The 25,069-nt window shown below is 38.0% G+C and overlaps 1 protein-coding gene across 1 annotated transcript in view; it reads left to right on the plus strand.

The window, feature by feature from the left end:
* ITGBL1 (integrin subunit beta like 1) overlaps window positions 1–25,069 on the plus strand; it is a 203,500-nt gene that overhangs the window by 94,081 nt on the left and 84,350 nt on the right. Inside the window, exons 6-7 of the mRNA XM_027065181.2 lie at window positions 414–554; window positions 10,500–10,646. Coding sequence (XP_026920982.1) covers window positions 414–554; window positions 10,500–10,646 — 288 coding nt within the window. The remainder of the gene's footprint in view (window positions 1–413; window positions 555–10,499; window positions 10,647–25,069) is intronic.

Consider the following 25,069-nt stretch of genomic DNA (forward strand, 5'->3'; position numbering starts at 1 on the left):
CCAGGTGCCCCCAGATACAGATACTTTAAAAATCCAGGCACAACCACCTTTTACATTTTGGTACATGACCCTACAGTCATCCAGTAGCTTTCTTTTGTCAGATAGGTTGCAGATTTCTTGAGGGCTGGGATTCTAACTCGTATTCATTGTTTTGATGCTGTTTTGGAAAGAAACCACTACTGTGCTAAGGGCACATCCCACAACCCACTCAATAATAGACACAGAAAATAACTTCTATTAAAGAATCTCTGCTGTCCACATTAGATGGTGTTTTTCCTTTGTAGAATGTTTTTATCCAATGTATGTATTTTCCAAATACACAGTAAGCAAAAGATTTTAAAAAGCAACATGCAAGATGCTTTCTTTCATGGTGTTTCTTCGCTAAAACCGTATACAATTGTTTTCTCATCTAGGGACTTGTGTGTGTGGTGAATGTTCTTGCCACGATGTTGACCCAACTGGAGACTGGGGAGATATTCACGGGGACACCTGTGAGTGTGACGAAAGGGACTGTAGGGCCGTCTATGACAGATACTCTGATGACTTCTGTTCAGGTATGTGCTCTCCTCGCTCCCTTTTTTAAATTAAAAAAAATTCATTTCCCTATTTTCAAGCTTCTTTCTGATTCTCACAGAAACTGTAAGAGAACTGAATCTGTGCATGGAGAGCGTTTGATATTCACAGTGCTCCTATTGGTGCCTTGGAAAGTCTTCAGAGAATTTACACATTGGGCCAAGACAAGGGATGAAAGGGGTCACTTTCCTAAAATTAGTTTAACTCCTCCCCCCAAGGAGAGCCATCTGCCACAGATATGGGTTGCTCATCTCTAGGCCTACGAAACCAGCAGTCCAGGTGACAGTGTCCAGGATGGAGACCATGAGAACAGCTACAGTCATATATTACAAAACTTCAGATAATATGGTTCTCATGGGTATTTTATTTTTTAATGTTTATTTATTTTTGAGAGAGAGACAGACAGAGTGTGAGTGCGGGAGGGCAGAGAGAGAGGGAGACACAAAATCTGAAGCAGGCTCCAGGCTCTGAGCTGTCAGCACAGAGCCCGATGCAGGGCTTGAACCCATGAACCATGAGATCATGACCTGAGCCGAAGTCGGACGCTCCACCAATGGAGCCACCCAGGCGCCCCTCTCAAGGATATTTTAATGAATTAATTCCTTAGTATAATTTATATATTAAAATTATTCCGCAGATTAGTGTAGGATTAAATATCAATAATTGGATTCCAAAATTTTATTCTATAAACATTTATAGAGCAGACACCGTTTACCAGGGTCTGGACTGCATCTGGGCTCCTGGCTCTGGCAGTGAAGGAGACAAACATGACCTCTGACTTTACAGAGCTTGCAGCCTGAGTGCAAAGGCCAAAACACACTCTGCCAGAACTTCTAACAGTGCAAAGGAAAAAAAGAAAGCGGTTGGATTTGTTTGAAAAAGTGTCACTGAGCAAAAATGGGAGTTATGGATTTTCAGTCCGGTCATATTTGACAATCCAGAAGACAGAGACATATATACATACATCTTTTTAAGCCTGACTGCTTGATTGGTGTGTAAGTAGATAGGAAACTCCACTGTCTCCTGAAAGTTTGCCAGCAAAAGGGAAATGAAAGAGCTGCCCTATTTAATCACGATTCCACAGCCTCAGAGGCTTGTCTGGCCTGGCTGAGGGGAGCCTGCTGCTAACACTGTGCTCCCAGAAGGGTTTCCCTGTTCTGATGATCCCTGATGCTCGGGAGAGTCTCCTGAACATTTTGTCAACACTATTCTTTGGGGCAAATGCCCTTTTCAGATTTTTCTGTTATTCATTGTATACGAGTGTTATTATCCCCATCATCTGCACAATGGAAATGAGACAGCTGGCATCTCTTGGGTAGGTCTCTATACCAGACACTGTGCTAAGCACTTTCCAGGTCGTTGCACTTATTTTTCTTAAAAGTCGATGAGGTGGGGATATTTTCTCATTTTACTATTGGGGTTATGGAGGTTCGAGGAAGTTCCATAACTTGCGGAAGGCCTCACAGTTAAGAGACAGAATCAAAATGTTAAAGAGGTCTGTGAATCTGAAGAAATGTAAAGGTTCTTTCCTTACTGAAAAAAGTCTTCGTTTAAACTTGAATTTAATATGACAAACATTTATGGAGAGCCAACTATGCTGGAGGCACTATGTGAGATATTATGGTACAAAAATGCAAACACAAAAAATCGTAGCTTCTACCTTCAAGAAATTTACTGTTTAGCAAAATACAAAGCAAAAAAAAACCAATAATGACACGGGGTGCCTGGGTGGCGCAGTTGGTTAAGGATCCAACTTCGGCTCAGGTCATGATCTCATGGTTCATGGGTTCAAGCCCCATGTCAGGCTCTGTGCCGACAGCTCAGAGCCTGGAGCCTGCTTCGGATTCTGTGTCTCCCCCTCTCTCTGTCTCTCCCCCACTCACGCTCTGTCTCTCTCTCAAAAATAAACATTAAAATTTTTTTTAAAAATAATAGTGACAAAACTGGCACATAAACATGTAATTTTAATACATGGTGTTATGGGAGATTTGCTTAGGCATGCATTTGTTACTCATTTGGCCATAATGCTGGGGATATAGCAACAAACACAACAGATAAAATCCCCCCTCTCATGGAATTTACATCCCAGTGGGCTGGAGATGCAACAAATAAACTGAATAAGTGAGATATGTAGAGAAAGTTGGGCGTGGGCTTATTTGACACTTTACTTAGGGTGATGAGGCTCTTCGCAGAGGTGGTGACATATGACTCATGCATTGCTGACATTTTTGTATCCCCATGCACATGTCTACCCCTACCCTACCTCAAAGGTAGGCTTGCAGGTAAAAAGAAATGAGAGAAACATGTCCTAGGCAAAGAGAGTAGAGGTGTGTGATCTGTGCAGGGGACTAGAATCATTTTATTTACTCCCAGAATGCCCAAGTGACAGAAGGGAAAGCTGGCGAGACACAGAACTGGTGGTCTTTTTACCTTGCTGTGGAACTGGACCCTATTCCAAAGGAAGTTTGGGACTTTCTGATAGAATGTTTTTGTTTTTGTTTTTGCATAGGGGACGTTCATCCTTGATCAACCCATGAGCTTGCTTTTGGAGTGGGGTTGAAAAATTCAGAATTGCTACATTATAGTGACTGCTCAGGGTCCCATGTGCTGTTCTGTTTCACTGTGAGGGAGGGGGCTCACAAGGTGAAGATGGACAATGACACTTCAGTGGACACTTCAGTCCTTTTATAAAAGCACGATTCCCTACTGCGTGTCATTTGGGCTCAGTTACCCCAGTAGGTTGGGCAGGTGAAGGTCATCAAGAGGCCTCCTTGGAACCTGAAATTTTCCCCTTCGTTTCTTCCTTCCCTCCTTATTCTGCCCAATTTTCCTCTTTCTCACATTTTCCAATCCTCTCTATCCGTGGAGATTTCAGGGACAGTGAAGCAGTTGGGCAGTGATGGCTGTGGTTGGTCAGGTTTGTCATGGGAGGAGCTGAGGAGGAGTGCTTAGCCCTTTACACTTTACACGGGGTCTCCATGCTGCAGGGGTAGACCCCTGGGTGTGGGAAGGGGGGCTGGTTCAGACATCAGTCTGCAATCGTGACTTTATCATTCTTTTGTTGAAGTGAACTGAGCATGGCCAATGCCTACAGCCAGCCTCCCACATTTAAAAGGAGGAATTTGGATGTGGTGCCTGGGTGGCTCAGTCAGTTGGGTGTCTGAAGTCGGTTGACTTCGAGCTCTGCGTTGGGCTCTGTGCTGACAGCTCAGAGCCTGGAGCCTGCTTCACATTCTGTCTCCATCTCTCTGCCCTTCCCCTGCTGGCGCTCTGTCTCTCTCTCTCTCAAATATAAAAAAAAAAAAAAAAAAACAAACAAAAACAAAAAAAAAAACTTTAAAACATTTTAAAAAACAAAGGAGGAATTTGGGGCTCCTGGATGACTCAGTGGGTTGAGCATCTGACTCTTGCTCTCGGTTGGTGAGGTGGAGCCCCGAGTCTGGCTCAGCGCTGATAGCGTGGAGTCTTCTTGGGATTCTCACTCTCCACACCTCCCCCTGCCCCTCCCCCATTCTTGCTCACTCTCCCTCTCTCTCAAAATAAATAAATAAACGTTTTTGTAAAAAAGGAATTTAGGGAAGAAGAAATTTGCTTTGAGACTCCACACTTTTAGTACGTTTCACACACCTTATTCCATTTTACCTTCACCCTAATTCAGAGGGGGAGACATTGTTATCTGCATTTTAACAGGAGAGGAAACAGGTTCAGAAAGATTAACTTGACAGAGTTCACGTGGCCATTAAGTGTCATCGGGAAACACATTCAGAGCCCAAGTATTCGTGTAATTTAATCTCCAAGTGATGCAAACAAAATTCTTCAATTTTACTCCGGATGCTCAAATTCTTATAAAACTAAGCTTCTCTGCATGTCATTATGATGTGAGGCAGGTATCCACCCCCAGTATTTTTTCATTCTCATTAAATCTGTTGAATTCTGTACATTCTGTTTAGCGAATTATTAGTCTCCACAATTTTCCTAATTGCCCATCTGAGTTGCACCACAGGAAGTGTGCCACGTTGGTGCCTCTGTGTTAGGAGACAGAAGTAACCCAACTATGTCAATGTTCTCTAGTGATTTATGTAAGGCTGGAAGGTAATAAGGCTCAGCTGAAATGCAGCTTTATTTTTAGCTCCCATTGTTACCATCCTGACAGTGTTCGTCTTATTTAAGTCCCAGGGATTCTCCTGGTGGGTTGCTCTTTTAATTGACATTCTCATTGTATTCATTCATTTCCACCTGTCCATTCATCTATTCAGTAATACAATGAAATGTGAATATTTTGTGCCTACTACATCTGCTACATCATGGATACAGAAGATAGTATTTTAAAACCTGCTCCCTGCTCCAAATAAATCAGTTTTATTTATTTCTTCTTTCTGTCTTTCTTTTTTAATGCGTATTTATTCTTGACGGTTATGGGGTGGGACAGAATCCAAGGCAGGCTCCAGGCTCTGAGCTGTCAGCACAGAGCCTGATGCAGGGCTCAAACCCATGAACTGCAAGATCATGACCTGAGTCAAAGTTGGACGCTTAACCCACTGAGCCACCAGGCGCCCCTCTTCTTTCATTTCTATTTGTTGCTCATCATCTACATAGTGTGTGTGTGTGTGTGTGTGTGTGTGTGTGTGTACGTGTGTGTGTGTGTACCAATTCCTTCATACACAGATATAATTCATGCACACACTCGTGTACACACACATCCACAACAACTCAAAGATGTTACTGTTAACAGGATTTGAGTGTCACTAAAATGACCAGGGCATGACCAGCCATCCTGAAGTGTGCCAACGGTTTGTTTTGTTAGTTATATAAGCTGCTGCCCCCCAGAATTTACTTCCTGATTCTGAAATAACTTTTATTCCCAATAGCTGTTTACACTCTGGTCTATTTCCCCAAATCCCATAATTGTTAAAATATGTTGCTGTGTGACCTTAAACTTGATCTTTCAACTTGTCTTCTCTGCCCGAAAAAGTGCTGGCTTAGAGTTCCATTAATTTGGAAAGTGGAATCATTTGAAAGAACTGTATTATGTGAGGAAATTTATCATTGTGGATTACCAAAGCATTATGGAAAGAAACTGAAGGAAATGATTAAGTATATTCAGTTTGCATTATCTTGAAAGAAAAATCAAATATATCAAATGTAGCAAGTACTAGTTAGATCTAATTTATTCCCCCAAACTTTTCCGATTGATGGTCCTCATATTGCTTTTAAGAAGCTACTTGAAAAAGTCAGATTCCAGTTCATGAGCAGTCTTGATCATTATAAAAGAAAGAAATGTCCTGTACAGCAAAAGAACATTTGTCTGGAATGGATGCAACTACATTTGCCGTGGATTGATATTTCTGAAATGGCTTCACTGAAAAGAGCACAGTGATTACAAAGGAAAAAACAAGTTTCAGTGTCAACACCCTCTCCTGTAATGGCCTGAGAGCCTTTCCAGCTCCTACACGCTCAACGTGGCCATGGTGCCACGTAGTGTCTAGCCATGCTGCCCACTGCCTGACCATGTGGTACAGATGGGGCTACCATCCCATTTACCAATGCTAGGCACCGTGTTGTTCTTCCATTGCTGTGTGTGTGTGTGTGTGTGTGTGTGTGTGTGTGTGTGTGTGTGTGTTTAATGCAGGTCATAGGTCTTCTGAGAGCTATTCCCTAATGTGAATTCTTCACATGTTTTGTATCAAGGATAAACAACAACATTCTGTATTTGTTGATCCTCTGTTTACAGAGTTTCAGAGTTTAGAGGAATACTGTTTAGAAGCCACGAAATTAACTCCTGGAAGCCATATCTATCTACCTATCGATCGATCAATCAACCTATATATTTAAAAAACTAACACAGAAGTATGAAATTTCAGTTTGGTAAAATTCACTTCTAATTTTTTCATTTGAAAGATAAAAGGAGATAAGGGCCAGGAGGTGGACTAGTGACATATTTAGATTAAAAACACCGATATACTTTTTTCTTTTATGCATCTTTCACTATTTATTTAGAAAAGATTTGTTGTAGTATATTATGGCAGTCTAAAGGATTTTCATGCTAAACAAATAATCATTTCTAAACTCTTTTTTATATGTCAAAACCAAGCATTTTCATCTTTTTCATTTTATCCTATAAAATAATTCATTCTCTCCATCTTTGGCATAAGTTTTATACTGCACTTGAGAAACTAGTAACTCCAGGAGAGAAATTACTATTTCATTTTACGATTTCCTGTCTCCTCTGAAAGGCTCAATACCGGCTTCAGAATCTGATATCAATACCATGCATTTTTAAGTGATTTCCTAATTCCACTGATGAAATATCATAAAGGATTTTATAGAAAAGGTACAATTTCATTTAAAGTGAGATCCATAATATTCTGAAATATATTTGGACAGCACATGATTTGGAATTGTTGAAAGATGTAGGACATAATCTTCATTACTGTGAAAATAAAAGTTAGGTTGATGCTTTAACTTCATCACTAATAAACATTTAGATACTGCTGTCAATACTATTTTTCATCATATTAGACTAGACTTATTTAAACCTTGCTTTATTACTTCCACATTTGCTTCTCTGTGATCCTCACTGGGATATTTGATTTAGGTGTTTCTACTTTCCCCAAACAATGGAAACTTTAAGAAACGGTCTATATCCCTGCTATCACCATTTAGAGCCATTGCCGTACATTTTCTGACTCTCAGTAATTTCATTCATTATGGATGGTTGAAATATGAAAAATATTTAAATATGAAATATGATTCATATTTTAATAACTCTTATTTCCTCAGCCCAAACTTGTTCAATTGATATTGACTTCAGATGGCATAGTGTAGAGAAGACTCATAAGTGGGTGATTTGGGGAGGAGCTATGGCCATCCTGAACTGGATAATATTCCCCACTGTGATACTTTCCTATTTAAAGGCAAAAGCTTTCCGTCTGCAACCAATCACAGTAGTGATACTGTCTCATTAATTCATTCCAGTGCATAAGCAATAGACTACAGCGGGGTTCCTGAGGGTCAATAACCCTCAATAGCACTCGATGACTGGGTGAAGGCTGAGGCTGGGGAAGCCTCCAGAAGTTAGGTAGGGCTCATCACACAAGTGGCAAAAGTGAGGACACATTGTATGTGTTCTTCCCAGTTTTGCTTGGAGTTGGTGATGCCTGGGGGTGATGCATAAATTTATAGGACTCATTCTTGAGAATGTTCATGATGCTGCTTTAAATGCACAGGAAATAGAGATATAGGACCACATAGGCTGCTCACCCACCCACCCCCACCCCCAGTGATTGTATTAGAGCACAGAGATAGCAAAGGGATAGAAAAATCGCATAACATTAGGGAGGAAAGTGTAGAGATTAAACACTGAGTGAGGAAAACAATAAGAGAACAAGAGAACAAAAGTGAATTTGGAGCATAAAGGTGAAAGAGTTTCAGAGATTTCGTCTTCTAGGTCTACAGCAGCCGTGTTGTTTGTTTTTTTTTTTTTTCCAAACTGTGTCACTGCATTCATAGTTCATCTGACTTCTTTTGATCTTCATTGGACCAGATCTTAACTCTAAAAACCTCTTATTCATAACTTCTGACCGTCTTCATGAATTTTTTATTCCGCCACCAATTTTGTTTGAAATGTTGACATGTGAACAAACCTGAGATAGAAAACAGTGGCTGCTCTGAAGGCTGTATTCCAGCTACAGAACTTGAGAAGGGTCTGTCCTCGGTCACTGCTTTCCCTCCACACAGGCTCCTGCTTCGTTCCACGCCTGGGGACCAGGCCTGCCCACCAGGTGTGTGAGGGCATTCTCCTGGGTAGTTAGGGATTGCCTGGCATCCTTGCCTACTGGGTGTTTTTTTCTAACATTCCCCGCTACTTCAGACTTTTAAGAGTAAAGCTTTTCTCCCCTTTCACCATAACCCTGTTGTTCACTGTTATTGTTAAAGTGTCAGCTCGTCTCTCACAAATGGCAGCGTGTTCTGTTCTTTGTTCAATATCCTCATGACAGATCTGACTGTCCTCAAAATGAGACCTCTTGTCTCCAAGAATTTGGCTTCTATAAAAAGCAGGATTCGTGGTACTTCAAATGTTGAAATCTGTTTTAGCATTGTTATTTATCTATGTTTTTGCAATGTGGCTCTGTTTAGAAATTTGGCTTTAAATTACATGAGGGTTGAGAAGAAGGGTAAGGACTTCTAGGATAATAACAAAGAGCCACAAAGTCCAACAACCTCTGGAATATAACTGCCAATAAGTTAAACTAGTACAATAGAAACTCTGATATTTGAAGGTTTAAGTGATCCCCTTGACATGTGATACATATTTATTAGCAATCTTAATTTTCGTTTCCTTTAAAATGATGATCTCAAAGGCAGAGTACTAAGGACAACAGCAATTTGTTGTTTAGAGTCTGTTACGTAGTGAGTGATCAATAAATGTATGTTGAATTGGATGTAGCATTGAATGCAAAATTTGGATTCAGTGATCCCTAAGATCTCATTCCACTTTGACCTATGGTTTTATGATTCGTTCCATGATGAACCAGGTTAATAGGTGGTGAAAAGCTTCCAGATATGTGGATTGTCCAATTCTTCCAACTCAAATGATAGATATCTGCCCACACACCTCACAGACTATTAAGAAAACACACTAGTCTTCACTGAAGGGCAGTTTCCTTATTGTATGGTTTATATTAATATCAGATGCCAAAAACAAAAGAACATGGAATTTCATTCATTAGTATTATCTTTGATTTACTTAAAAAAAAGTACTATTCCACTTCCTTTAAAATCTTTCATGCATTTTTTGCAGCAATTATAGAAATCCACAGTGTTCTGCATCTGTAATAATGAATATCTGAATGCTGATTCGGAGTTAAGGAAAGCTCACCTCTGTTGCTTTCCTTTCTATTCCTACTTGTTTACGTATGTGGACTCAAATGAATAAAAATAACAATAGCTCATTTTTATGTAGCATTTTAAGATATACTTTGTACTTCCTGATAAATGTGGATAATGTATTATTATCTTCTTTAAAAATGAAGAAACTAGGGTCGCCTCGGCAGCTCCATTGGTTAAGAGTCCAGTTTCGGCTCAGGTTATGATCTCACACACGGTTCATGAGTTTGATCCCTGCAGTGCAGAGCCTGCCTAGAATTCTCTCTTTGCCTTTCCTCTGCTCATGCGCAGTCTCTCAACATAAATAAACTTCAAAAAAATATGAAGAAGCTAAATCTCAGAGAAGTTGACATTTGACCAGCCCTACTCTATAGATAGCAGGACCAGATTTATTTGATTGATAACGTAGGCCATTTTTTGTTTGTTTGTTTTTTTGCTTTACCACGCCACTGCTCATCACAATTCTTTACAGGCTCTGTGACCATGTGTAAAGAACTTTAATATCTTTCCTGACCTCTTTTGTGTATACTACATTGATCTTCAAGGAATGTGAACTCCACAGACGTTACTTGTTTTAGACTAAGCGTCTCTAGGCTAAGCATGTCGTGTGTAGAAAAATGGTAATGAAAATAAAGTGTGGGGGCCTCTACAAGATAAGACCTGTTTCAAAAGCAAATTGTTTTCAATTTCCTATGGCTCTCCTCCACATGAATTAATTACCAAATCCATCACATACTCCATTTAGGCCCCAGCAGACCAATGCAATCGCAAGCACCTGGATTTTGATGGATTCAAGTTTATAGCCCTACAAACCCATCTATCTTATAGGGAATTGTTGCTTTTCTTTACTCCTCATGATCAATCAATGTAAACCAGATATTAAAGAACTTGAGAAAAATGTGCCTTTGCTTTAATGTTTAATATGGTGTTAACGAAGATCCTGGCTATTTGTGATATTCACTGTTGAAAAGAAAACATTCATTTCTGACTTCTGACTTCATTGTCTATTTTTTCGTATTTTTTATACTCTCATTGTGAAGGTCATGGACAGTGTAATTGTGGAAGATGTGACTGCAAAGTAGGCTGGTATGGGAAAAAGTGTGAGCACCCACGTTCCTGCCCACTGTCAGCAGAGGAGAGCATCAGAAGGTGCCAAGGAAGCTCGGATCTACCTTGCTCTGGAAGGGGTAAGTGAGGGCTCTCAGGCCTGTTACCACCTCCTATGAGTCAAATGCACTCAATTCATAAATATCTTATTTAACAGATAGCTGAGATCCCTGAATATGGAAAGGTTAGTCTTTTCAGAACTAATAATACATCCAGTTTGCATGACTGAAAGTACATAGAGAAATATAATCTCTCTCTTTTTCCCTCTCTATTGTATGCGTGCAGGTGCACACACATGCCCACAGCTACATGCTCTTACATGATCAGTTTAGCTTTGAGGTCTGTTCAATTTCAGTTCAGTTTAGTTCAGTGCTACATTAAAAACAACAACAACAATAACAAAAAAAAACCCAGTTTTTCCCAGGAAACAAAACAAGCAAAACAGAAAAGTAACCTACTGAAAGGAAGAGGAAGAAGATATTTGCAAATGATCTATCCATGAGGGGTTAGTATCCAAAGTATATAAAGAACTTGCACTCTCAACACCAAAAAAACCCCAAACAAATAATTTGACTTGAAAATGGCCAGAGTATCTGAACAGACATTTTTCCAAAAAGACAAACAGATGGCCAACAGACACATGAAAAGATGTTCAACATACCTCGTCATGAGGGGAATACAAATCAAAACCACAATGAGATATCATCTCACACCTAGCTGAATGGCTACAATAAAAAAGACAAGAAATAACAAGTGTAGGCGAGGATGTGGGAAAAAAAGGGAACCTTTGTGCACTGTTGATGGAAATGCAGATTGGTACAGCCACTGTGGAAAATAGAAATTTAATTAAAAATGTAAAAAATTAAAAATGAAATTATCATATGATACAGTATTTCCACTACTGTATATTTACCCAAAGGAAATGAAAACACTAATTCAAAAAGATATATGCACCACCGTGTTTATTGTGGCATTATTTACAACAGCCAAGATATGGAAGCAACCTATCAATGGATGAATGGATAAAGAAATGGTATGTATGTATGTATGTATGTATGTATGTATGTATATAATGGAATTTTACTCAGCCATAAAAAAGAATGAGATCTTGCCATTTGCAACAACAGGGATGGACCTATAGGGTATTATACTAAATGAAATGAGGCAGACAGATAAAGACAAATAGCATATGATTTCACTCATGTGGAATTTAAGAAACAAAACAAATGAGCAAATTAAAAAAGAGAGAGAGAGAAATACTAACTCTTACAGAGAATAAACTGATGATTGCCAGAGGGGTGGGGTCAGGGATGAGCAAAATAGATAAACGAGATTAAGAGTACACTTCCTAAAAAAAAAAGTTTGGATATTTGCTCAAAACTTTCTGAATGAGACATTTAATTGTCCACTGACATTTCTGAAACTCATTAACATTACACTGAGGAAGTTGTTGACTTTTGAGAAAGCATTGTGTAAATAGATGGCTGAATAAGCTGATGCTGTTTTAGAAGGCACGTAGCCTCAGGTGTGGTCTTGGTTCCAGATCGGGGCACACTGGAAGAGGAGAAAAGCAGCTAGAGGAAAGCTGGTTCCATTATTTTCATTTATCAAAATAAGAAATAACAATTTCACCTCTCACATGAACATAGCAAAGTTAATATGCAATATGCCTTTGGAAGAACTAGTCATTGAGATTATTACAGATTTTGTTCATGAAAGAGGAAAATGAGAAATACTTTCTTTTACCTGAACGCTAGACCAGAAATTTCATTTTGTTTTGCAGTTTTGTTTTTGGAGAAATGAATTTTTTTATTGAGATATAATTCAAATACCATAAAATCCACTCTTTTAAAGCATACAACTTAGTGGGTTTTAGTATATTTGTTTATTTATTTTAAGTTTGTTTATTTTGAGAGAGAGAGAGAGAGAGAGAGAGAGAGAGAGCCAGTAATCCTGAGCAGAAACCAAGGGTTGGCCGCTTAACCAACTGAGCCCCCCAGGTACCCCTGTTTTCAGTATATTTATAAAATTATGCAATCCTCACCACTACCTCATTCCAGAGCATTTTCATCACCACTAAAAGAAATCCCGTCCTGTGCCTCCTCACCAGTCACTCCCCATTCTCCTTTCTGTTCAATCCCTAGAAACCAGGGATCTACTTCCTGTCCCGAGGGATTTGCCTAATCTGGGTATTTCAAAATATGTGATCTGTTTGTCTTTGGTTTTCTTTGACTTAGCATAAATGGGACTTTATCCATGTACATCATTTCTTTTGCTGGCTGGATAATATTCATTTGTGTGGATTTCCACGTTTATTTATCCATCCATCTCTTAGTGGACATTTGGGTCATTTCTACTTTTTGACCACCACGAATACTGTTCTATGAACATTCACAAATAAATTTTTGTGCGGGTATGTGTTTAAATTTCTCTTGGACATACAGGTCAAAGTGGAATTGCTGAGTCATATGGTAGCTCTGTTTAACTTTTTGAGGTACAGCTAAACTGTCTTTCAAGTGGTGACACCATTTTACATTTCCACCAGCAGTGCCTGAGGGTTGCAGTTTCCTTACATCCTTCCCATTCTTTATAATCGTTTGTCTTTTTGACTACTTAGAGTTTTCTTTATGTAGAAGACAAAGTCCTTAAGATTATTTGCTCTGTAGGTATTTTCCCATACTCTGATATGTATCCCTAATGGTTATAAGTAGAAGGTTAGGGCATGGGTAGAAGGAAATTTTCATTTCAGAGATTTTATTTCTGACTTGCCCCATTTTCACCAGTAACCCCAGAGGGGAACTACTGTTCTGTCTGCATTAATAAAACATCATCAGGGTGCCCGAGTGACTCAGTTGATTGAGCATCCAGACTCTTGATATCAGCTTGGGTCATGATCTAACAGTTCACGGGTTCAAGCCCTACATTGGGCTCTGTGCTGACAGTGCAGAGCCTGCTTGGGATTCTCTCTCTTTCCCTCTCTCTCTGCCCTCCCCCACACTCTCTCTCTTTCTCACAAAACAACAACAACAACAACAACAACAACAACAACAACAACAACAAAACACTTTAAAATATTGTCATTAGAAAGCTTGAGGAAGCCTGTCATGCTTTTAAAGGAAAAACGATTAAAAATTAATGTCCCTCACACTACTGTCATCCATTCATTCATTGTTAAAAGTAACAAATTATATGATAGAAAAATAAGAAAAGCATATAAGGTATATCTCAAACATAGAACATCACTTGTTTTTCATTTGTCTCTAAATTTTTTAATGCAGTGTTAGTGCAAGAAAAGTCTTGTGGATTTTAATTATTGTGGATGTCAGTCTTCGATAACTCTGACAAACATGTATTTGTCTCTTACCTTCCTAGACAGTCACTAATGTATCAGTTACATATTTATAGCACATATTTAAAGTTTATTTTATTAAAAAGGAGTTGAATAAATGTATAGAATTATGATACTTTTTATTTCATTTAAGCTTTTTAGAGTACTTTAGAGATCAATAATAAGCTTCCCTAGTGTCCTTGCAGGGAAAAGAAGGTATTGATGAGTGGAGTGATTTCCCAGGGAACCATCACAAAATATGAGGATTCTGAGAATGAAGACCAAGGATTTAGGAGAGCCAGTCCAATGCTCAGACCAGTGATCAGAGACCCTTCTTTTCTCACAGCTGCATCTGCAAACTCATTGGCATTGGATGCTGTAAAGCAAATGGCCAATCTGAAAACTTTTAAAGGATTAGTTTTGCCATTTATGAATGACAACTGCAGCTGTGGTTACATGAGTGAAGAAAGCAATTACAGGGCCCAGCAGTTCTCAAGACAGAGAGCCTCAGCAGCTTGCTTGCTGGGGCCAAGGAAAAAAAAATTCTCCCAGCAGAATGTATTGATGCTCCTCAGTGTAGTCCACCTCAGGGGCTAGGTGAAGGCATTTGTGCACCAGAAATTAAATTAGATCACTTGCTTCTGCTGGGGATGACTAAGTGTGATCATTACATCTTGAAAATAGGGGAATAATTTAGATAATCTCTTAAACTCTCTATTAATCCTGTTACTCCTTGATTGCTTTTTTTTAAGTGTGTTTATTTTTGAGAGAGACAGAGTGCAAGCGGGGGAGGGGCAGAGAGGGAGGGAAAGAGACAATCCCAAGCAGACTCTGCAGAGCCAGATGTGAGATCATGACCTGAGCTGAAATGAAGAGTCAGACACTCAACTGACTGAGCCACCCAGGCACCCTTATTACTCCTTGATTTCGATTCTTTATTGCCTATATATATCTTTGTTTAGAGGACTCTCATCTAGTCGATTTGGATACACAGTTACTCATCCTAATTTCTGCTCCCAGGGACTGGAGCTAGGAGATAACTTTCTCTAGTCTTCTACCAGTGTTCTGCTCAAAAACTTGAAATGGCTTCTGATAGGCTACACATTACTTTTAAATTCTCCTTGACCTAAGAATAAATTTTTATTTTTATTGAGGTTCTCCTTCTGAGTAGGTGTCTGGCTTTGGCCAAAACGCGTGAGCAAAATTGATGTGTGTCACTCCAGAGCAGAAATTTGAGAGGCAGTGAGAGATTTGCCATCCCTCCTGTCCCCGTGTGGGGACTTGCAGTGTTTGAGATGGTCGCTAATCCAGGAGGTGGGGTCTCTGAATGAGGATTGAAGAGACCTCTGCTGACCTCTGAAGAACTGTACCACAAATGCTGTCTTAAGCAGCTGAGATATTACAGTTTTTTGTTACTGCAACAGAACTCCTGACTCATACTCTTGCACATCCAAAATTTAGCGAATGAAGTTAAAACAAACAAGCAAACACAAAAAATCATGCTTAAACTCCAAGAGATCAGGAGAAAAAACAGTTGAGGTTTATAACCATATGCATACCTTATCACTATCAATATTCATGTATATATTTTACAAATGATGTATTTATGCTATTCTGTGAACAGCATTTATGTGTACTTCTTCAACAGGGAAAATGGTAAGAACATTGAATATATTGTCATTTGTTAATATCCCCCAAACACAATGAAGTAGGATGTATAATTATTCTTCTTTTTACAGAAAAAGAAACTGGAAATTTGAATAGTTTGCCATCTTACATAGTAAGTGCCAGAATTGCAAGTTTTTATACAAACTTTTATTACAAGCCGTCCAACTCCAGAACTGTTGTTTTAGATCATGTATTCGTTCTTTTAACATGCCAATTGGTTGAGCAATATTTAATGACTACATTTCCTTGTTGAAAACATTTTTATGCAAAATCGTTGATGTTGCTGCATCGTATTCCCTAGCATAGTTGTAGTATAGTATCTATAGCATAGTATAAGATAGGATAGTATATAGTAGTAATATAGTATAGCATTTATACTATGGATTTATACTATAGATTCCCTAATATAGTTTAGTGTAGTATCTGTAGTATAGTATCTACAGTATAGATACCCTAGTATAGTTGTGGTATATATAGTATATATATATAGTATATAGTATATATAGTATCGTATAGTATAATCAATTCCTTAGTATAGTTGCAGTATAGTAGCTATAGCATATTATACTATGGTATCTACAGTATAGTATAGTATCGTATGCTATCTATAGATTCCCTAGTATAGTACAAGTATAGTATCTACAGCATAGTAAAATATAATATAGTATAATATAGATTCCCTTGTATAGTTGTAGTATAGTATCTATAGCATAGTAAGATATAGTATAGTACAGTATAGCATAGCATAGTATAGTATAGTATACTATCTATAGTATAGATTCCCTAGTATAGTTGTAGTATAGTACCTATAGCATAGTATGGTATAGAATAGTATAGCAGTATAATATAGTATAGTGTAGTATTTATAGTATAGATTACCTAGTATAGTTCCCTAGTATAGTTGTAGTATAGTATCTATGGTATAGTAAGGTATGATCTGGTCTGGTATGGTCTGGTATGGTATGGTATGGTATAGTATCTATAGTATAGATTGCCTAGTATAGTTGTAGCAAACAAATCTAATCATTCCTCCTCTATTAGATAATCTAAATCATCTCTTACTTTGTTCAAGTTCTAAATGCTGCAATTTACATTCTTGTAGCAGAAAATTTGCACAATTTTTTCTTAGATGTAGAATGTACATCTAAATGTATACCAATATAATAAATATTTTCAATAAAAAATTACCCAAACAAATAATTTTCTCTAGAAAAAGTGGACTAGTATACCCTCCTACCAGGAACATAGCAAAGGTTCCCTTCACTCACCAATGGTGACAACTGCAATACTAAGCTGTTCTTGATACATTTTGCTCTTAGTTTTATGAGCTCACCATTTATTAAACTCCTTTCATTGACTTCTGTAATCATCAAACAAATGATGTATCTACAGACATTATTATTCAGAAGCTTGTGTTTGCTGTATTTGCCTTTTTGGATCATCATTTGTCCTTGTGTCTAAGTCATCTTTTTGTTTGGTCTGTTCTCACATGTTTTTACTTGTCCTCTCTGCCCTTTGGTTTTCTTTCATCAGACTTGTTCTAAGAGGTTTTGCATATGTTTTAGTCCTTAAACACACATAAGCATTTACTCCCACAAGGGAAAGTGGGAAGTGGAGGAAGAATGATAAATTAAAGCTAATTATTTAATATTGTAGCTTTTAGAAAATAGAAACTATGTCCTCATTTTTATCAATTAGTACATTTTAATTAATGAATTAAGCAAGTTGGTTCAATTCCCTTAGCTGGAAACATACTTTCAAAGAATAATAGCATGCCAAATTCCCACCATCTGGAGATTTTTCAATTTGAGAGATAATTTATCTCTTTTACTGGCAAAAGACATCTTTAAATTTTCTTTTTATTTTTTCAGAGAAGTTTCCCTTTAGGCATGTATTTTTTTTAACCTATGTGATTTTTACTCTGATTTTTTGACAACTGAATCATAATTTTTCTCATTCATGTGCGCAGAGATGTTTTTTGGAACAGACAAGGAAAGTCCTCCAACGAACGTATTTTAAAGACTTTGTTTGGGAGGGTGGATCTTTGTAATTTTTACTAAATTATTTTGTAGATTTATTGAAGTATAAATGATAAACCAAAAGATAGCACATATTTAATGTAAACAATTTATTGTGTTTGGACGTATGTATACACCCATGATGTCATCACCACAATCAAGGTCATAAATATATCTATGCCTCCAAATACAGTAAAACCTTGGTTTGTGAGCGTAATTCATTCTGGAAACATGCTTTTAATCCAAATCACTCATATATCAAAATGAATTCCAAGAACTATTGGCTCAGTTGTGATCATGTGATGTTGGGCATCACATACTACTGGTATTTGTGAGTCATCACTCGTTGGTCAAGTTAAAATTTATGAGAAATGTTTGTTCATCTTGTGGAATACTCACAGATTAAATTGCTCACAATCCAAGATTATGTCCTTGTGTCCCTTTGTATTTGTGTATTTGTATTGTGGGTACATGCGTGTGTGTATGTGTGTGTGTGTGTGTGTGTGTGTACATTCGGGACACTTAACATGAGAGAGATGTCTACAATAGTCAAACTTATAGGAGCAGAAAATAGAGTGGTTGTTGCCAGAGGGGGAAATGGGGACTTGTTTAATGGGTATAAAATTACAGCAACACAAGACGAGTAAGTTCTAGAGATTTGCTGTACTGCATAGTGCCTATAGCAAACAATACAGTATTATGGACTTACAAATTTGTTAAGAGAGTAGACCTCCAAACATTTAAATTAAGCACCACACCACCTATTGTGATTTTTGATTCTATTTTAAAAATTCTCAGTGGCGTAATTAAGTACCTTATTATAAGTTAGCTGCAGTGAGAAATGCCCGGTTTTCAAGAGACAAGGGAACCCAGTGTGTTCTTCCCGCAGTATTTCAAGACAGCATTCAGGATTCAGATTTACTCTGTTCTAAGTGTTTAGATGGATTGATCACTACATCATCTGGTGCTCGAGGAATAGTCATGGTAAATTATAGCATTTCAAACATAGTTGTTAAGGACCGCAGCCAAAGGAGAAGAAGAAATAACCCTGTAACATTAACGTCTTACTCTTTCTTATCCAGAAGGAAAGGAGCTGCTTTTAGAGATGTACCAAATGGGGAAAATATCAGGGAATTGGTAAATCATGCCAGAAACAAGGCTGTATTTTGTCATATTAAATGATGACAAATCATTCTGTGGATCCTCAGGCAGTCTTCCGTGGATCTCTGAGCACGTTGTGCTGTCTACTATGGCTTTTAGTTCTATTGTCATGGAATGACCCATAATAGTAGGATGGTACCTAGGAGGAGAAAAGCATGTTTATTATTTGCTTTTTTTGTACTTAGGCACACTTACTGGAATGTCTGAAATTGTATAGGCATCCTATATTTCACAAAACCTCAGGAATGTAAATGTTATTTATATGACTTTTTATAAGATAGTGCAGAGACAGAAAGTTTGGGATACAGAGAGAAGTAACAATGATGCTTCCAGCATTCTTTCTCTGTGTTCCCATGAGGTGCTGTGACTTCTGTGTGTTGGGTCATTTTCTATCCTCAAGGAGGCCAAAGATGCAGGTGACCAGAACTGGTGGCTTCCTGGAAGGCCCTGATTAAATCCAGTGTTAAATCTCTCATTTATATGAAAAAGCAGTGTTCACTAAAGGCATAATTTGCATATATTGAAGTGAATTGCTAAAAAGAATTTAAAAGAACCAAATTGCATAGAAATGACAATCTCATACAAGGTGATTGTTTAAGGACTCCTTTTTCCAGTGGGTAAATAATTATCCTTGTTCCTTATTCCCCCTTCTTTATTTTATCTTGCCTTTCTTCTTGCTATTTTTATATTCAACAGAACCTAGAGGAGAGGAAGAAATTCAGAAGTTGAAGTTAATAATCTTGAGTTTTTAAAAGATGGTAGAAGATATTTCAATGGAAAATTACATAGTATTTTTTTACTTACCTGAGATTTTTCTAATCTGTAGTCCAGAATACTGTATCACTTCCAAGATAGAATGAATATTTTTTGTGTGTTCCAGTCAACGATCTTGTTTAAATGTTTTATCTATGGCAACAGAGCATATTGTGTCAAAGATAGGAATCGATCCAAATAAATAGACAATTTTCATTACATTTTGCATAATTTTTATGTGATAAATTGAAAACCAGTGAAATTCTTTGGCAAAGAAAACTTCCTCATAAGGCCTGCAACAAATATTGTCAAAATCTATTTGAAATGAAAATAGAAAATTGAACATGAATTCAATCCCAATTTCTTTAAGTGAGCTTGAAATGTGTGACAACTATGACTATTTTGTTACTACAGTTATTTATTTGTTTCTATCAAAACACTAAACACATAGTGAAAGAGGTAGTGTGGTGCTCTAGCAATTATTTACTTAATTTTATTCAATATAAAAATGCAAACCAGATAGTTTTAATAAGAAACAATCTGGTCTGGCTATCAGCCATAATCTTCACGGAACCATATACTCTACAGATTTTCTTTTTAAATGTTTTTTTTAATGTTTATTTTTGAGAGAGAGAGAGAGAGAGAGACAGAGCATGAGCGGGGGAGGGGCAGAGAGTGAGAGAGACACAGAATCTGAAACAAGCTCAAGGCTCTAAGCTGTCAGCACAGAGTCCGACGTGGGGCTCGAACTCACGAACTGCGATATCATGACCTGAGCCGAAGTCGGATGCTTAGCCAAGTGAGCCACCCAGGTGCCCCTAGATTTTCTTTTTAATAGAAAGCCAATGAGCCAGAATTTCATCATTTTGTCTAGGCTTTAAGATCATATAGCTGATCAGAACCCTATGATTTTCCTCTTGGACACATAAGATATTATTAAAAATTGATAGGACTGGCCCTTGTGCAATATTTGCATAATGGATGTATTCAATATATAATCATATGATAGCACATAGCTAACCCATGCATCCTATTTTCATTAGTGATGTTGTTTACAAGATTTAATCAGCCTGATTTTTACTGACCACCCTACATTGTATTTCTAACCCAGAGGTCAGGAAACTAGGACCAGGAGGCCTGCATTCTGTGTTTACAGATAAAGTTTTATTAGAACACAGACAAGCTCATTTGTATGCATATGGCTGCTTTCTTGTTATAATGGCAGAGTTAAATAGCTGCCACAGAGAATGTATGGCACACATAGCCTAAAATGTTCACTATTTAGCCCTTTGTAGAAAAAGTTTGCTGCTCCCTACACCAAGTATTTGTGGTAAATGTGACAAAATGTGGTGGGAAAGGGGATTGAGTATCTTGAGAGTAAGAGGAGGAAGATACTCTTTTCTAAATAAATTTGGGTGCAGATATGGTTCATGAAGTGAGTGAAGCTGGAATTGAGTCTGTAGGGATGAGTAGCCTTAGACAGATAATGATTTTGAAAAAAGTGTGTCCCAGGTAGAGGGAACCACATGAAGAGAAACACTGAAACACTGAGTTAACAAGAGAGTAAATTTTGCAGGGAACAAGAAGAAAATTCACTTTTGATGATAAATAAAGAAAAAGAAAATAGTGGGTGACAGCCTTGGGGCAAATGTCATCCTCCCTCCCCCACTTCTCCCCATGTTGTGATAAGTTTGAGACAGAAAAATCAACTTCTTTGCAGAGCTCTTGTTCTCATAATTTTCTTAGGAGGTTAACTGTTAGTAAGAAAGACACACATTGTAAACACAGATTGTAAATATGCTAAAATGATGTCATAGAAATGCCAGGTTAACCTTGCTTAGTGCCCACTCCACCGTGTCATTGCTGAAATGCCAAGTTTAACATAACTAGTTACCAAGATTCGGATCTTTCCGTGAATGAGACAAATATGTTAGTGTCTCTCATGTATCTTTCTCTCTCCTTCCTGCCTCTCAAATCAGGTTTACTTATTTACTGACAGAATAGGAAAACACAAGCACAAATCAAAAGTGGATGTTTTATTAAAAGTCATTCATGATAGCAAAGTAGTAACATGATAGGATTTTAGCGACCAGATTAGTATCTTGAGGGACACATTACCTGTACTGGATATTTATACACATACCCATGTGTTTTATTTTTAAAATATTTTTTTCTTGAGTTTTTATTTAAATTCCAGTTAGTTAACATACAGTAAGTATAATATTAGTTTCAGGTGTAGAGCTTAGTGATTCCACACTTGCATGCAACACCCAGTGCTCATCAGGACAAGTTCACTCCTTAATCCCCATCACATATTCCACCCATCTTCCCTTCCTCTCCCCTCTGATAACCATCAGTGTGTTCTCTATAGTTCTCTCTGAGTCTGTTGTCTCTCGGCGTCTTTGTTTTTTTCCCCCATGCTTGTTTATTTTGTTTCTTAAATTCCACGTATGAGTGAAATCATATGGTATTTGTCTTTCTCTGACTGACTTATTTTGCTTAGCATAATACCTTCTAGTTCCATCCATGTTGTTGCAAATGGTGATATATCATTCTTTTTTATTGCTAAGTAATATTCCATTGGAGATAGCTATATATAGGAGATATCTATCTATCTATCTATCATCTATCTAGATATGTCACATCTTCTTTATCCATTCGTCACACCCATGTGTTTTAAATGGCAAAGGGTCATCATGTCATGAAGCAAGATAGTAGGTTATTGGTATGGAGGTAGGTGACTCTAAGTGTGGGCCCTGCCACCAGCTAGGTATCTGAGCTAGCAAGTCACAGGCTAAAGTGGCAGCAAAACCCTGATGGTGACTGTGGACTTAACTTCTTTAGGCTACTTTCCCTCTCCTTTCTTTTCTGTCCACAGTAAGTGAACTTGACTGTCTTCTGACTCATTTGGATGCTTACATTTTCTGTCTGTTCTCATGGGCTCCATGCCTTTATTTTCTGAATCACCTTCACAACAGACTCTCTGGTTTTGCATAGCTAACTGGATAGACAGAGCTGAATATTCCTCACGAGAATCAGGTGACTAGCCAAGTATTCTTCTAGGCTCTGCTTTCTGCAGAGTGACTGTTTGGGGTACAAAGTAATGTATTCTTCACTTATGGCATCCTTTCATTTGGAATATAACAGTTAAGATGGATGAGATATTGGTTCTCCATAAATATTTTTTTCTCATGTGATGCCTTTTATTTGGATAAAGGAGGAAAGGCGGGATTCTTTGGCTTCTTATTTAAGTTTCTAAATAATTCTGGCCTCTGTGCTGCTGAAAATATCCATGCCATGTGGATGCTTGTGAATAGTACCAAATGGTCTGGCATAGTACAGTTGTGAGCCATTTAAGGTTTGAATGGTCTCAAGGATGAAATAGCAAATATTTGAGGTCATATGTAAAGTACTTTATAAGGTACATGAAATTCTTTGCTAGGATGTCTTTCTCTGGATTTCTTCCTAAGGCCCTATATTGTACAATAGTTAACCGAAGGAGTTTAAAAGAAATATGAGTTATATATATACATATATATATATATATATATATATATATGTATGAGTCATATATATATGAGTCATATATATACATATTACATATATGTATATGTAATATGTATATATAACAGACTCTTAGCTTAAAAAATGCAAGCAGATATGAAGTATATGGTGACTGGAAAGTCTCTTATACTGCTTCATTTGATTAATTTGCCAGAAGTCTGGGTATGATTAATGTTACTATTCAATTATAGTCACAGTGGTGAGACAGACTTGCATAACTTTATGCTCTTGAGTGTGGTTTAATTATGAAAGAGTCAGTAGCAAAACCCAAGTGGCATAATTCATGTTTGAGTCTAGATGCACTCTTCTGGATGCTCCTACTACATAAAGAGAAAAATCCAGAGGGATCGCTGGTAAATGAGATCTTAGTTTTGCTGGGAAGCCTGAGGTCTTGTGACTACACAAGGGTGGGAAGAGGGTTGCTACAAGCTGACATTGTTCCACCCTGTTCCCAAACGTTACTAGGAACAGGCATCGGTTTCTACTTGTTTGGGTAGAGAGGCTCACACACACTGCCACCGTTGTGCTTCCTCTCTGTATCTATAACCTTACGCAGCTGGCCACCTTCCTTGTGAGGACATGTGCCTCTGTAGGGGCAACAATTAGGGAGATGGCCTTCTGGCTCATGACACCTTCACAGTGAAGATGTGTTCGTGCCATTTGTTGTTTGTGTGCCCCTGGAACATTTTTTTATAGCTTTATGGACGCTCAGTTATGTTAGCTATAAAATTAGTGTTATAACTTCTCTGTTTCCTCTAAAATGTTGTTGCGAGGAGCAATTAAGATAGTGCATATGAGATTGTTTTGTTAACTTTAATATGCCATTGTAAGGGATTACAAGGGTTTAACTAGACATAGTAGATGAACTCAAGGACACAGAATTTAATAGAGAAAACAAGATCAATATTTACTCACTCATTCATTCATTAATTCATTCACGCATTCAACATATACTTATTGGCATCCTGTTATGTGCCTAGAACCAGTCTAGGTGCTGAGGAAAGAATAATAAATAAGACAATTAATGTCAGGGCCCTCAGCATTTCCAGTGAGTTTGGCTGGAGAAGTTAAATAAGAAAACAATTTCCATTAGAGCCAGAAGAAGGAAGTCAAGATAATACATTGAGTATCTGATGTAGAGTTTGGGATAAGGTGGTCAGGGACCTTCTCTGAGGGGGTCCTGTGTGGCCAGATCTGAGTATTGAAAGGGAGCCAAATGAGAACAGAGGGAAGGTGGCCGGAAAACAGGAAAACAATGGTTTATACAACATTTCAGACGCAGATGATGGTCTCCTGGAAGAGATCCAAGTCAGGTGGGCTTTGTCCTTAAAGAATCCACAGAAGAGACTGAGAGCTTGTTGAAGAAGAATTTTTAAAATGCCACTGCGAGCTCCTACCTAATTTAATTTGTTCGTGATGTACCCCAGACATCAGGGATTTTAAAAGCTCCCTGGTGATTCTACTATGCAGTCACATTAAGAATCGCAGTTCTGCAGAGTGTATAATGGACAGTCCTGCAGCAAAGGATGGGCTCTTTTGCTTTTGCCCTACTTCCCACAGAGCAACAGGGCTTCAGGGAGTGCTAAAAATTGCAGAAAAATTACTGTCATGTGGGGTCTTTTCCTGATTTCTGTTGAATAGGTGGGAAGGCAATGAGGCAGAGGTAGAGGGGTATGCTCTCGGAGAAGGGGGGAAAATACTGGAAATCACCTCAGGAGGCACAGAAAGATGAAAGAATATGGTATGTTTGTTCAAGGACTTGCTCCATCCCAGATTTTGAATATCTGCATTTTTAAATAGATCTCCAGTGTAATTTTGAAGCACTTGGGTATGAATGCTGGGTTATATCTTTTTCACAAAAATGTCCTTCTGTGGTCCTCAATTACTCAGAACCCTTAGAGCTGCTTTCAAACTTCATAGATTGTTTTCTGAGAACTAATCTGTGGTGCTTCCCTGACCTGAATAATTTGTATTGTGATGAAGGATTTTTGCAATTCTCTATCAAGGGATT

The sequence above is a fragment of the Acinonyx jubatus genome, chromosome A1, assembly GCF_027475565.1.
Source record: "Acinonyx jubatus isolate Ajub_Pintada_27869175 chromosome A1, VMU_Ajub_asm_v1.0, whole genome shotgun sequence".
In the NCBI taxonomy this organism is placed as follows: Eukaryota; Metazoa; Chordata; class Mammalia; order Carnivora; family Felidae; genus Acinonyx; species Acinonyx jubatus.